The sequence below is a fragment of the Cnephaeus nilssonii genome (genome assembly GCF_951640355.1).
Source record: "Cnephaeus nilssonii genome assembly, chromosome: 21".
NCBI lineage: Eukaryota > Metazoa > Chordata > Mammalia > Chiroptera > Vespertilionidae > Cnephaeus > Cnephaeus nilssonii.
The window spans coordinates 11367596-11380045 of record NC_137092.1 but is presented as its reverse complement, the minus strand read 5'-3'; the positions used below and the strand labels follow the sequence as shown (position 1 = coordinate 11380045).

At 43.9% G+C, this 12450-nt stretch overlaps 1 protein-coding gene across 1 annotated transcript in view; it reads right to left on the bottom strand.

Annotated features, from left to right (window-relative positions):
* The window catches only part of WARS2 (tryptophanyl tRNA synthetase 2, mitochondrial), a 66378-nt gene extending 64095 nt beyond the window's left edge, over positions 1–2283 (bottom strand). The window contains exon 1 of the mRNA XM_079761905.1: positions 2174–2283. Coding sequence (XP_079618031.1) covers positions 2174–2263 — 90 coding nt within the window. The 5' untranslated portion in view covers positions 2264–2283. The remainder of the gene's footprint in view (positions 1–2173) is intronic.
* Between the last annotated feature and the right edge of the window lie 10167 nt (positions 2284–12450).

Below are 12450 nucleotides of genomic sequence, written 5' to 3'. Positions count from 1 at the left end.
TTTGTTAATCCTCACCCAAGGATATTCTTCCCATTGATTTTTAGAGAGTGGGAGGGAAGGAGGGAAAGAGGAAGGGATGGAGAGAGAGACACACACAGACATTGATTGGTTGCCTCCTATTCTCACCTCGTCCTGGGCCAGAGGTCTAACCTGCAACCCATGCATGTGCCCTTGACCGGGAATTGAACTGAAGACCCTTCAGTGTACGGGCCAACATTCTAACCACTGAGCCACACCGGTTTCGGCTTAAATAATTTTTAATCCACTACTTAGGAAAACCTAGCCAAACAAAAAAAAAGAATGGTTGTTTCCTTCCAGTCTTTCTTTTTCTCCTGTGCATTTATTTATATAAATATTTATTTACAAACATAATATTATAATTACACTAATGCAATTTTGTATCTTTTTCAATTGGTCTTTTTCAAAGTGTCCTTCAAACCATCATTTTTAATGACTGAAAATTATATGTAGATTTATAATTTTAAAAGATACTCTCACGTTTAATTCTTATTCTAATCAAAGCTAAATCAAAGGTTTAGAAACACTGTTCTGTTCTGGAAATTCTACATCTTGAAACAATCTAGGTTAACAGTTGATTAACTCCAAGATAATCGATTTGGTAAATGCCACTGAAACAATAGATGTTTAAGGAACTTCTTCTTTAGCATTTATAATGAGTTAGTCCCCTTAATTTCCCTGGGCACTTGTTAGTGGGCTGTAGTTTCTTTTTCTTTTCTCTTTGATTCTCTATTTCTCATGACCTTCTTAGCTCTTGTTTGGAATGAGAGGAAGTTGGGGTCTAAGGCTTAGTTCCTTTGATACCATAGCTTTTAACAGGCTACTATTGGCTATAAATATAGTAATCAACCAATTCTGGTTCTACAGAATCAGGCCTTAGGGTTTCCAAGAGGGGAGTACTGGATTTATCTAATTTTTAATCAATTCTTCCCTAACATTGCTGCCTGAAATTTAAAGTAACGTTTAAATAGCTATTGTGTTGATGATGAGCTTACTGATGTAGTATCCTTCATCCTCACAATTATCTTATTAGGCTCATATCAAGGAAGAAAACTTAAGTACCGAAAATTAAGAGATTTAAGGGATGATTAGAAAAACAAGTTGAACTTAAATCTTGGTTTTCATAATCTCATTGCTGTACTTTGGATTCATAATCATGAAGCCATAGATTTCCCAAAGCTTGAAAGAACATAAATGTGGCAATCGGTCCAATCCTTCATTCACCCATTTTCCTAAAGAGAATAAACCCTGCGAGATTGAGTGACTTGTCATGTCACCCCACTAGCAAGTGGCTGACAAATCCCTTGACCTCTGGTGTCCTAACTTCCAGGCTAGTGCTCTTTCCAAAACACCCACTTGCCCTACCACATCCTCACGCCTATGCCATACCACAACGAATGTGCACCGATGCCAGGAAACCACCCAATAATCACAGAATCTGGAGTTTCTTCCTACTTCCCAGAAGGTAGCTCCCAAGAGGTGTATGGCATGTGCCTACCAGTGAGCTTAAACTTGGAAGACGTTTAGTAAATGTCTGAATGAATGAGACACACACACACACACACACACACACACACACACACACACACATTATTATTATTTTTTCTTTTGCCACAGGGTAAAATTCCAAATACTGACGCACAGGCTGAAGGCCGTGTCCTGCTCTCAGCACGACAGAGTAATGGTCACAGCAGTGCTGCCGGGCCCAGGACAGGACCACGCACTTGGGCAGACCTACTTTGGGGTAAAGGAGAGGAAACACTGGAAAATGCACCGACATTCGCTCAAGTACCGCGCAGCGCGGCACCAACGTGAACCTGCCAATCACTAACAGGCCTTCTCTAACTCCTCCCGGGCCCCAGGCTCACTAGCAGGGAAAGGACCGGAAGACCGAAATGCTACCAGAAGGTGGGCAGTCCCAGTGCGCAGGCGGCGGTACGCTCCTCCCACCAGGGGCGCGTTACGTCACCACGCATCCCTGCAACGTCACCACGCTCCAGGTAGAAGGGCAGTCTTAAGGGAGACGACTTTTACAAGAGTAGCGACCGGGCACTCTCCAGAGGAAAAGGGGGCCGGGGGATGCGGGGGAGAGAGAGAGAGAAGCAAAAGGAGGGAGGGAGGGGAGACGAGCGGGAGAAGGGCCAGCTTTGGTTACCTGGGGAGCCGGAGCAGCTGCGGGTGTTTTATGAAGTGCCCGGATGAAGCCCCAGCACCCACGCGTCTTCCGCATTGAGCGCAGCGCCATCTTGAGGAGGGCGGAGCTTTCTTGTCTTGAGTGACATCTGCTCGGAGAGCCAGTGGCTGTGCGCTGCTGTCCTGCTTGCTGCGCCTGCGCTCTTGCCTTCGGGGGCGGGTCGCTGTGCCCCGGCCTTGGACAGTCAGGTCTTTGCAGAGCAGGTGGGGACGGGGGACGCGGGACGGGGACGGGGCGGGGCTGAACTTCAGCGTTTCCCTGGGAGACCTAATCTGCGCACTGGCTTCCTGGAGGGAGAGGCTCTGGGCGGCGTTGTGGACGGGAAGAAAGGCTAGGAAGTTGCTTTGGGGACTCTAGCCAGCCAGAGGCAGCTTTGAAGAAGTTTCTGTAGGAATGGGGCCTTCGCAATCCTATTGCAGAGCAGCAAGTGCTCTATGGAGACCTGTGTAGATAGCCTGCCTCATTTCACCCGGTCTGCAGGCACAGCACTGAAGGTACAAAGACACACATCTTTCTCTCACGAAGTGTACGGCCTGCGGGGAGTAGATACATAAACGATGCAGTGTTTCAGCTGTCACAGGCCCACACCAAGATTGGGGAGGAACGGTGGTTCGGGTTGGACTAAGACCCGTCCAAGGCAGGCCTCAGAAGAAGGTGATACCTGATAGAAGAATTGTTCTGTTTTGAGTCCAGTTAGGAGAAGAGCACACTGCTGCTGCTTCTGTTCATGCACCCCACAGCTCCCAGACATACAAGACAGACAGCAGTAAAAATACAACGCAGAGATGCGTCAGAATTCCCTTCCGTTTTTGTTGTATTTATCCATGGAACAGATACTAAAAATGACCACATTTCCAGAGGGAGAAGTAGGAGATAAATGGAGTAAGGCTGCCCATGCTCTTCAAGGAACTGGAATCTAACAGGTGAAATCACAATGTATAAATTAAAGCCATACATTAAAATCTCATAAGAGTGGTACAAAGCACTGGTGACGTTCAAGCATAATTGGTGTAATATAAGCAGGGAAGGAATTGTAGGGATGGGGAGGCGGGGGCGGGGGGGGGGAGCATCTAAGAAAATTAAGTCTCATTCTTCAACAAAACTGGTTTTGTCTCTGTCAAATTTGGGGTGCTTATAGTACTCCCAAATGTGACTGCCCATTAGATAGATAAGTCTGTCTGGATCTCAGAAGAGAGGTCTGAACTAGGAATCAGATGGTAATTGAAACCAAGGAGGAAGTCTTTGAAACCAGGTGTTTGTGGAATAAAAGTAGGAGTAACCAAAAGATACGGTACTTAAAAACCTCCAAATGTAGTAACACTGAAACCCAGGAAAGAGATAGTGCCAGTGGAAGTGATGATCTTTAAAAAGATACACAGTATCCCTTGTATATATGCAGTTTTCTAAAATGTCTAAACGTTTTGTACTCATATGCCCAGCAAAGCATTAAAATACAGGGTGTTGTGTGTTGTTGTTTTTTAACAGATGTTATTAATTAGTTTCACTGGCCTTAGGAATTAGTAAGATTAGATTTATGACATCCTACGCCATCTGGATTGTAAAGTAAAGCCTAAACATAAGATGAGGGTTACAGCAGATAGCTGACAAAGGGTCCTGCCTACTCTATTTCCTCAAGCAGCAATTTTCGTCTTTTATCTGCTAAGGCTCACATGACTGATATTTCCACGTGAGACATGCTCCCATGGAAGAAGGTATATCAGAACACAAGTGTAATCATTTCAATACCTGTATTTTTGAGGTAAATTATTTTCACACTTAGAGGTAATAAGTTGCGTTTCCCACCACAGTGGTGACCTGATGACCTCATTGTCACTCCGCCAGCAAGGTTTCTCCCTAGACAGGACTATATTTTGTATTTTTTTACGTTTCCCCCAGCATGTAGTAGAGTGCCTTACATAGAGTAGGCATATCTTTTAAATCTAAATTTTATTTTGACAAAGTACTTGATTAATTTTCAGAGGTTGATAGGCTTTTAACATGCCAGAAGGGACAGCGGACAGCAGAAAAGACACTAGATCCACTAAAAGGAAGCTAGTTTTGTCTGCTTTTGTACTTTTTTTACAGCAGCATTCTGAAACCTTTTGGTGTTGGGGAAAGTATCACCAAAAAGCTCACCATCATATAAGCTCACCATCTTGTTCTCTTTTAAGAAGTACAGTATATTAAGCATACTTTAATAAGGATTTTAAATGCTAATCCTGAACCTTCAGGAAAAGATATGTTGTTGGGTGCATCTTTTAAAGAAAAGATATATAATACACTTTTGAAATGTTTTTATACAAAATGGTTAATTAACATTTTAAAGTTTATATAATGCAGAGTTCGTTTGGTTACATGGGAAGTTCACTTATGGACTATCTCATGTGCAAGAGTGTTGTTTAAATGAAGCAACATTGTATTTATTGCAATATTTTACCATTGCTATCATTTGGTAAGCCAAAGAATTTTCGTAAAATGAGATACAAATGTTGTATTGGAAGCAGACTTTAGATAGACTTACAATTAAAAGCCCTTAATAGTCATACACGTATGCACTGTATGGCTGTATAATAGGTTCATGCTTACAATTTTGAACACTTGTTTAAAATTTGATTTCTCATCAACACTTTTATTTTATAGTAAGTTCTGGTAATTGTGCTCTTTTCTTCACATTCCCTACAAATCCTGTCCTGCTTGAAACAATAGATTAAAACCAGACTGGCAGTTGGGGAACACTTTCTATTGCAACCATGTGTGTCAGAAGAAAGGATTAGGTTTCCTTGTCCAAGAACATCAAGGGGAACCTCCACCTCTGCAGACACACCTCTATTCCTCAGTAATGGAGAGTCTATATCTAGTTAGATTTAAATGGGATAAGGAAAGAGTTTAAATCCACTCCCAGCTCCAATAGTATAATCAGCCCTCAAGACTCAAAGTATCCAATTTTGTTTCTCTAATTTAATTCTAAGTGTCAGGTTGATATTAGATGCTGATCAAGGTAATGGAGAGTTATCCTACACATTTATTCACTTAAAGAAGAATTTTGCAGAATGCAGAGACTAGATGGCATCTGTGTTCAAAACTTACTTAAGGCACAGCCATTCCCCTCTGACCTTTAATTTATATTGCATATGTTTTTTAAATAGTGGAATAGATTCCACAATGCAAGAAAACCCTTCTTTTCATAATTTTGGGTACAACTATCATTCCCTGGTCATGCTGTCTTATGCTTGATTCATTAAAAGGACTTAAAGTGAGGCAGAGTCTGCCCTTGAGTGAAATAACTTCCAAGAGTCTAACTATACGAGAAACGATGATCATGATTTGGAGATTTGTTCTTTCTCACCTTTGTCTTAATTCTAATTCCACTCTCATTTTATAGCTGATAAAGCTAGTCCAAAGATATCAAGTATCTTGACAAAAATCACACTAGGAATTAGAGCAGGAATAGAAAGAACTTTAATTTCCAGACAAGTGACCTGCTTTTTCTTTTTTTTTTTAAAGACATTTTTATTGATTTCAGAGAAGGAAGAGAGAGAGAGATAAAAACATCAATGATGAGAGAGAATCACTGATTGGCTGTACTCCCCACACTGGGGATCGAGCCCGCAACCTGAGCATGTGCCCTGACCAGGAATTGGATGGTGACCTCCTGGTTCATAGGTCGGCGCTCAATCCCTGAGTCACACCAGCCATGCCAGATGAGCACCCTACTTTCAGTGACAGCTCTGTGACGCTGAGTAGTTCCAGCCAGAGCTGGTCCAGGGGAAAGGCTTCACAGAAACACACATCCTTGTGCCATGCTTCATCCCCAGAGCGAGAAACGGCTAATTACTAAAGGGCTGGAAGTGCAAATCATAGCCCTTTCTTTGTGTGAGGAGAATCATCAGAGGCTGATTGGTCTTTGGGAAAGCTACTTAGGGGTTTTCAGGGAGGCATTACAGTACTAGGACCTTTTTTCCTGGAAGGTGTCAGCTAGCAAAGTTAAGGGAGAAACTGGGTGATGTGGATAGCAAACTAGAAATTTTCTCAGAATACCTTTTCCTTAAAATCAGGGGCCAAGGCCATCGTTTTTTCCAGATTTAACTTCTTACCTTAGGGACTCTATCCTACTCTGCGATGATGGTCATTTTGACTGGGGTTGGGAGGTGGTGGGGAGGGTGGGGAGAGGCAGAGCAGACCTGGGTGAATAATTTGCCTATGTTGATCTTCAGAGAACTGACTCCATTCCTTCTAGAGTCCTTAGGGTGCAGGATCACGAGGAGGATGGATTTCATGGGATGTTTCAGGCCCTGGGATCCCTGTTCACATTGAATGTTTTCTCTCGATACTCTTTGTCAGATTGCCGTTTGGACAGCAGAGTACAGGTCTTCAGAGAAGGTGGAGAATTGCTCCCTCAATAAAGTGTGGATCTGGAATGGAAAGAATACTTTTGGAGAAAGGTAAGAGACTATTTTCGCCGAAACCGGTTTGGCTCAGTGGATAGAGCGTCGGCCTGTGGACTCAAGGGTCCCGGGTTCGATTCCGGTCAGGGGCATGTAACTTGGTTGCGGGCACATCCCCAGTGGGGGTGGGGGGGTGCAGGAGGCAGCTGATCGATGTTTCTAACTCTCTATCTCTCTCTTCCTTCCTCTCTGTAAAAAATCAATAAAATATATTTAAAGAAAAAAAAAGAGACTATTTTCAATATCCCCCATGCCCACTGTTCACCCTCGGTCTTAAGACGTGCTCCATGGAGGAAGTGGAGCTTAAAAACTAGCTAATTAAAGTTCAGAAAGAACATTTTACTGTGTTGTCTCTGCATGCCAGACATAGTAATTAGTTTATGTGTGCCATGAGATGAAAAAGGTTGAAAATCACTGTGATAGACCCATTACTGATCTCTGTGAACCATTTAACCTATATGTATGTACTTTTTGTGAAAAGAGTAAAAAATAACAGGGCTAGATGACATACATTGTAACTCTTGTGGTTCTAAAAACTAGTTTCTGTTTGGTTCCAAATTAGATTCATTTAGAGATGCAAAGATAGATATTACAGTCAGGATCCATATTGCAAAGCATGTCACCTGAACTCCTGTCCATGTCAGGTGTGTGTGTGTGTGTGTGTGTGTGTGTGTGTGTGTGTGTGTGTGTTACATGCAGTTGAGTCAGTTCGGACCCCTGGTGACACTATGAATGAGTGATATCCACAGTGTCCTGTAGACTCATGCCTATGGCTTCTTTTATGGAGTCAATCCATCTCATAGTCAGTCTCCCTCTTTTCCTGCTGCTTTCTGTTGTCCCCAGTATGACTGTCTTTCCCAAAGAACCCAGCTTTCTCCTGATGTGCCCAAAGTAAGACAGCTTCAGTTCTGCCATGGCAGATACCGAGATACAAATACTGAGAATGGGTCGCAAAATTTTCTCAAGAATGTGCACCACGCAGCTGCTCTCAACCAAGTAAAACTGCCCCTCCGTGTTACCTTGTCACGGCAGCGTTAGGTGCACGAAGGACAGAGAACAGGAAACTTTTCTCACCCAACTGTGAGCATGAGGTGGCTTTCCACAGGTCTCTCTGCAGAGGGTAAGTAGAGTAGGAAGAGCGTCTTGACCTATTTTCATTCTCTCTGGCTACTTTAGGTAGCAGTGCCTTAGTTCCAACTCAGCTGTGTTGCTTTCTGTTGTTTCTCAGAAATGTACTCATTATTGTGTACTTGGCAATCACAGTGATTTGTATGACAGCTGCTAATCCCTGAGAGTTCCAGGAGAATGTTATCCAGTAGGTTCTGTGGTCTTTAGGAGAGGAATATAGCCACTGTCCCCCCACAACTTGGCAGATGTGGGGAATGAGGTGTGTGTTGGGGGGCGGGGGAGGCAACAGCTCTGCTTATCTCTTCCCACCCTCTGATCTTCTGATCTTTTGATTTCTCCATTCACTGAACCTCAGGGCAAAGGAACTTGTTTATCTGAACCATAAAGGTCAGTCCTTCCCCTTCGCCCCCCACCACCCCCCAGAAGCACAAAACAGGATGCAAAAATGGTAGATAGTGGATCTGGAAGGCCAGATGGAAATATTTAGGACAGAACTAGAAATATAACTGTGAAAAAGTGATAAAAATCTGAGTAGTCTTAGGATAACTTTCTAACCAGGCATTAAACTTGAAGGCAAGACCACATTTTCATCTCTGACCAAAAGCGGACCTGACATCAGAGGAAAGCTCAATAAATATTGGCAGGCTGATTAAATGAACAGATGAACACATGTGAGGGGAAAGAGGGAGGTGTGCGGTGAGATATTTTAAAGATAGACAGTGCAGGGAATTGGGGGGAAAATTTTAAAGCCTAAAATAATCCCTGGAAACATTTTCTAAATCTCTGATATATGCTTGCTTTCTTGTGGTTTGCTCTTTCCACTAAAAAGCAGAATGCATAAAATATTCTGATTAGTCGAGGGTTATTACTTAGGTTCCAACTAATGTTTTATATATAAATCTAAATTACTGCTTTTCCTTCATTCTGCTTCTCTTTCTGTTCGGTCAGAACCCTGTGGGAGGGAGCAGCATTCCTGTGGTGGGTAAAATAATTTCTATGGAAATTATTCAAAACACAATTTTTGTAAACACTATGTGAAGATATGATTTATTTCTGGATTCAGCCCTTTCTCTTGCATCATCTCCCTATTTATCATCAAGTTTTCTGTTTGCCAACATCCCTCTTTAAGAATTTGTCCAGCCCTGACCGGATGGTTCAGTTGATTGGAGCATCGTCCCATGCACCAAAGGGTTGCAGGTTCTACTCCCAGTCAGGGCACATAGCTAGGTTGTGGCTTTGATCCCAGGTGAGGGCATGTATGGGAGACTCCTGATTGATGTTCCTCATATCGATATTTATCTCCCCCCCCCCTCTCTCGTTTTCCACTCTCCAAAAATCAATAAATACATATCCTCAGGTGAGGATTCAAACATTAAAAAATAAAAACATCCATACCAGTTTTGCATTTAAGAGGATCAGCTTCCATTAGGAGGGTTGAGACAATGGGAAGCAAGACAGAAGAGAAGAGACTGCTACCAGGAAGTAGCAGGTTCCTGAAAAGAACACAACTCAATTCCCAATCCCATCTCTGCCATAACTAGCACGGTGACACTGGGAAGTTTTTAACTTCTCAGCCTGCTTTTTATCTTAAAAAATGGGAGTGGTTGAACCAACTGATTGTCACGGTTCCATCCCTTAGTTCTGTAATTGTGTGCTCCTGCAGGTGTCCCACTTTTAACCCAAGGATCTTCCAGTACTTGGACGTAACACCTACAAGGCTGACAGGTGAAACATCCTGCCCTTGTGACAGATGGTCCTGCTGGGACCTCAGTGATTCTTTACTTGTAACATTGTCCAGACTGTGTCTCGCTAACCTAGTATTGGAGAAATTGAACCTGAACTGTGACTAACTTGGAGAGAGCATTGTTAGTGAGAAAATCATTAGCTAATAAGACAAGGGTAGAATAATGAGTCTTCTAGTATTACCGTATGCTTTATAGGGGGTGTTTGGGAGCTAGTGCCAGAGGAGAGAGCCTGGAGGCAGAGTAAGACCTGGAGGAGATGGGAGAACCATGTAAAGGTTGTTAGGCAGAGGTGCCAATACTTTTTTATTCATTCATACAATTCACTCATTTAAAATATTTAATGCATGCTTACTGCATAAAACTAAAGACTAGAAAGGTAATCTTGTGTCGCTACCGGTACCGCATATACTTCTTTTTATATGTTACCGTATGTATCACCACCTTCTCTTGGCTCTAGTTGCCTAGTTCCCACTCTGAAACCTCAGAGACAAATGGAATTGGAAAGCCAGCATTCTTCTCTCCCTCCTTGCCTCCCTCCCTTCCTCACTACCATCCTTCTTTCTCCCTCCCACACCTACTATTCACCTGGACAGCTAAGGTACTGAGGAGCCACAGAGGATAAAGACATGGATTTCACCATGGAGAAGCTGAGTATAGCGAGGAAGATTTTTTTGGTAAAATCGTTAAACTATAACAGGATAGCTGTCATTCTAGAGCACAGACGTGGTACTGTAAAGTCCCCCACGTTTGAAAATATTAGCAATTAGATAACAGTCTGAGTCCACAAGTTCACAGACAGAACAGGCATGCCCATTTCAGGGCCTCTCTCCCAGTCACAGGCACAGCCCCCACACCAGCCCTGGCTACACTTACCAATTACATTGTCACTGCCAGTTTCACCTCAGTTAGAACAAGGCCCACAGGCCTAGGGCACAGAAGGTCACAGGAAATGGGACTGGGGTTTCTTCTCAAATAATAACATCCCTTTAGAACTTATTTTATCTCTGTTATCCTTGGCAACCAGGGAGGAAAGGAAAAGAAAGGGCTCTCTAGCTCTGATGCTTACTGTGTTAGGAAGATCCCACTCCAGTCCTGGTGCCACATTTTGTTGTTGTTGTTGTTGTTAAAAAATAAGATATCACCCTAGCCGGTTTGGCTCAGTGGATAGTGTCGGCCCGTGGACCACAGGGTACCGGGTTCGATTCCAGTCAAGCACATGTACCTTGGTTGCAGGCTCAATCCCTGGCCCTGGTCGGGGCATGTGCAGGAGGCAACCATTCGATACGTCGCTCTCACATCCATGTTTCTCTCTCTGTGTATCTCCCACTCCCTCCCACTATCTCCTAAAAGCAATGGGAAAGTATCCTCGGGTGAGGATTAACGACAACAAAAAAGTAAAGTATCATTTCCTAGAACACTCAGTTTAGCTCTCGTAGATTCTTAGACGTTTCCATTGTCTGACATTTAACATGATGAAGTGGTGGGGTGCGGTGGAGTAGGGACATGTGGTGTTACTAACACATAAACACCGACTCTCCGGGGCTTGCCTTTCTGTTATCTACTCATCTAGCAAATACTGAGTGCCTGTCATGTGCCGGACACCATGCTAAGTGCTAAGTACACGAAGCTGAATAAGATCTCCACGCTCTTTGAGATCACGATTTAATGGGAGAGACTGAAATTAGCAAACAGAATTTCAGGGAAAACATCTTTGTATCAAGAAGATCTTTTACTTTCCTTCAATTCACACGTTAGGGGCAGTCCTGGCTCCCCTACCTGTTACTTGAATGACTTTGGGCAGGGTCCGAGCCCCAGTTTCCACATCCAAGAATGGGGGCAAAGGGTAATGAGCTGCTCGGGTGCCCTTACAGCTCGGAGATGAGTGCTGAGCTGGAATTTGAATTGGAAAGAGGAGCAAGGTGCTCCTAACAGGGATAACTGCATGAAGGAAGCCTGGGTCTGTAGTTGAACAAGGTGCACAAAAAGGGGAAGGTCAAGAGAATAAGGTATTAACACATCTCCCTGCTTCCATCCTTGTCCCCTTCAGTCTGTTCTCTCAATCAGCAGCCAGAGGAACTCATTAAAATGCATGTCAAATCATAGTCCCTCCTCTGGCTTTCCATGTCACTGGGAGAAAAAACAAGTCCTTACCCAAACCTATAGGACCCAAGTGATCTGCATGCTTCATGCCAGCCTCCCTTCCCCCAGCCTTGCTCTGCTCAGGACACACTGGTCTCCTCACCCACCGCTCAACACAGAGCACCATCCTACCTAATAAAATGGTAATATGTAAATTACCATCACTCCGCTATGCCCACGATTGGGCCAGCGGGAGGCGCAGGGGGCGGGACTCGGGGTGGCCGGGGTAGCCGATGGGGCCATCAGGACGCTGAGCTCGCGTCACCATCGGCAGCGCGAGCTCAGGGTCTGCACCATGGCCGTGCTGCAGAACAGAAGAGGCCTCTGGGGCAGCGAGCTCACGTCCCGCTGCGGACCATCAAAAGCAGGGGAGCTGGGTGCCTGTCTGCTCCGGCACCAGCAGACAGGCACCCAGCTCCACCGCAATCAAAAGCGAAAGCGTGTAGGGGACCCTACACGTGCATGATTCAATCATGCACTGGGCCTCTAGTCTAATATATTTTACTTACGTGATTTATTTTTTTCTCCTCTAGAATGTAAGCACATAAGAACAATGACTCCTGTCTGTTTTATTCTATATTCCTTAAGTTTAGCATGTGTGTGGCTAATAACACACTTGTTGAATGAATTTCCCCAGTTTACTGATAAAGAAACTAAGATCCAAAGAAGGAAAGTATATGAGGTCAAGTGTATGAGACTGTTCTTCAGAAGAACAGTCTGGACCATTAAGCACTTAGATCTTCTGTCTCTCTGCGCCCCCTCCTCCCCCTGGCTCTGTGGC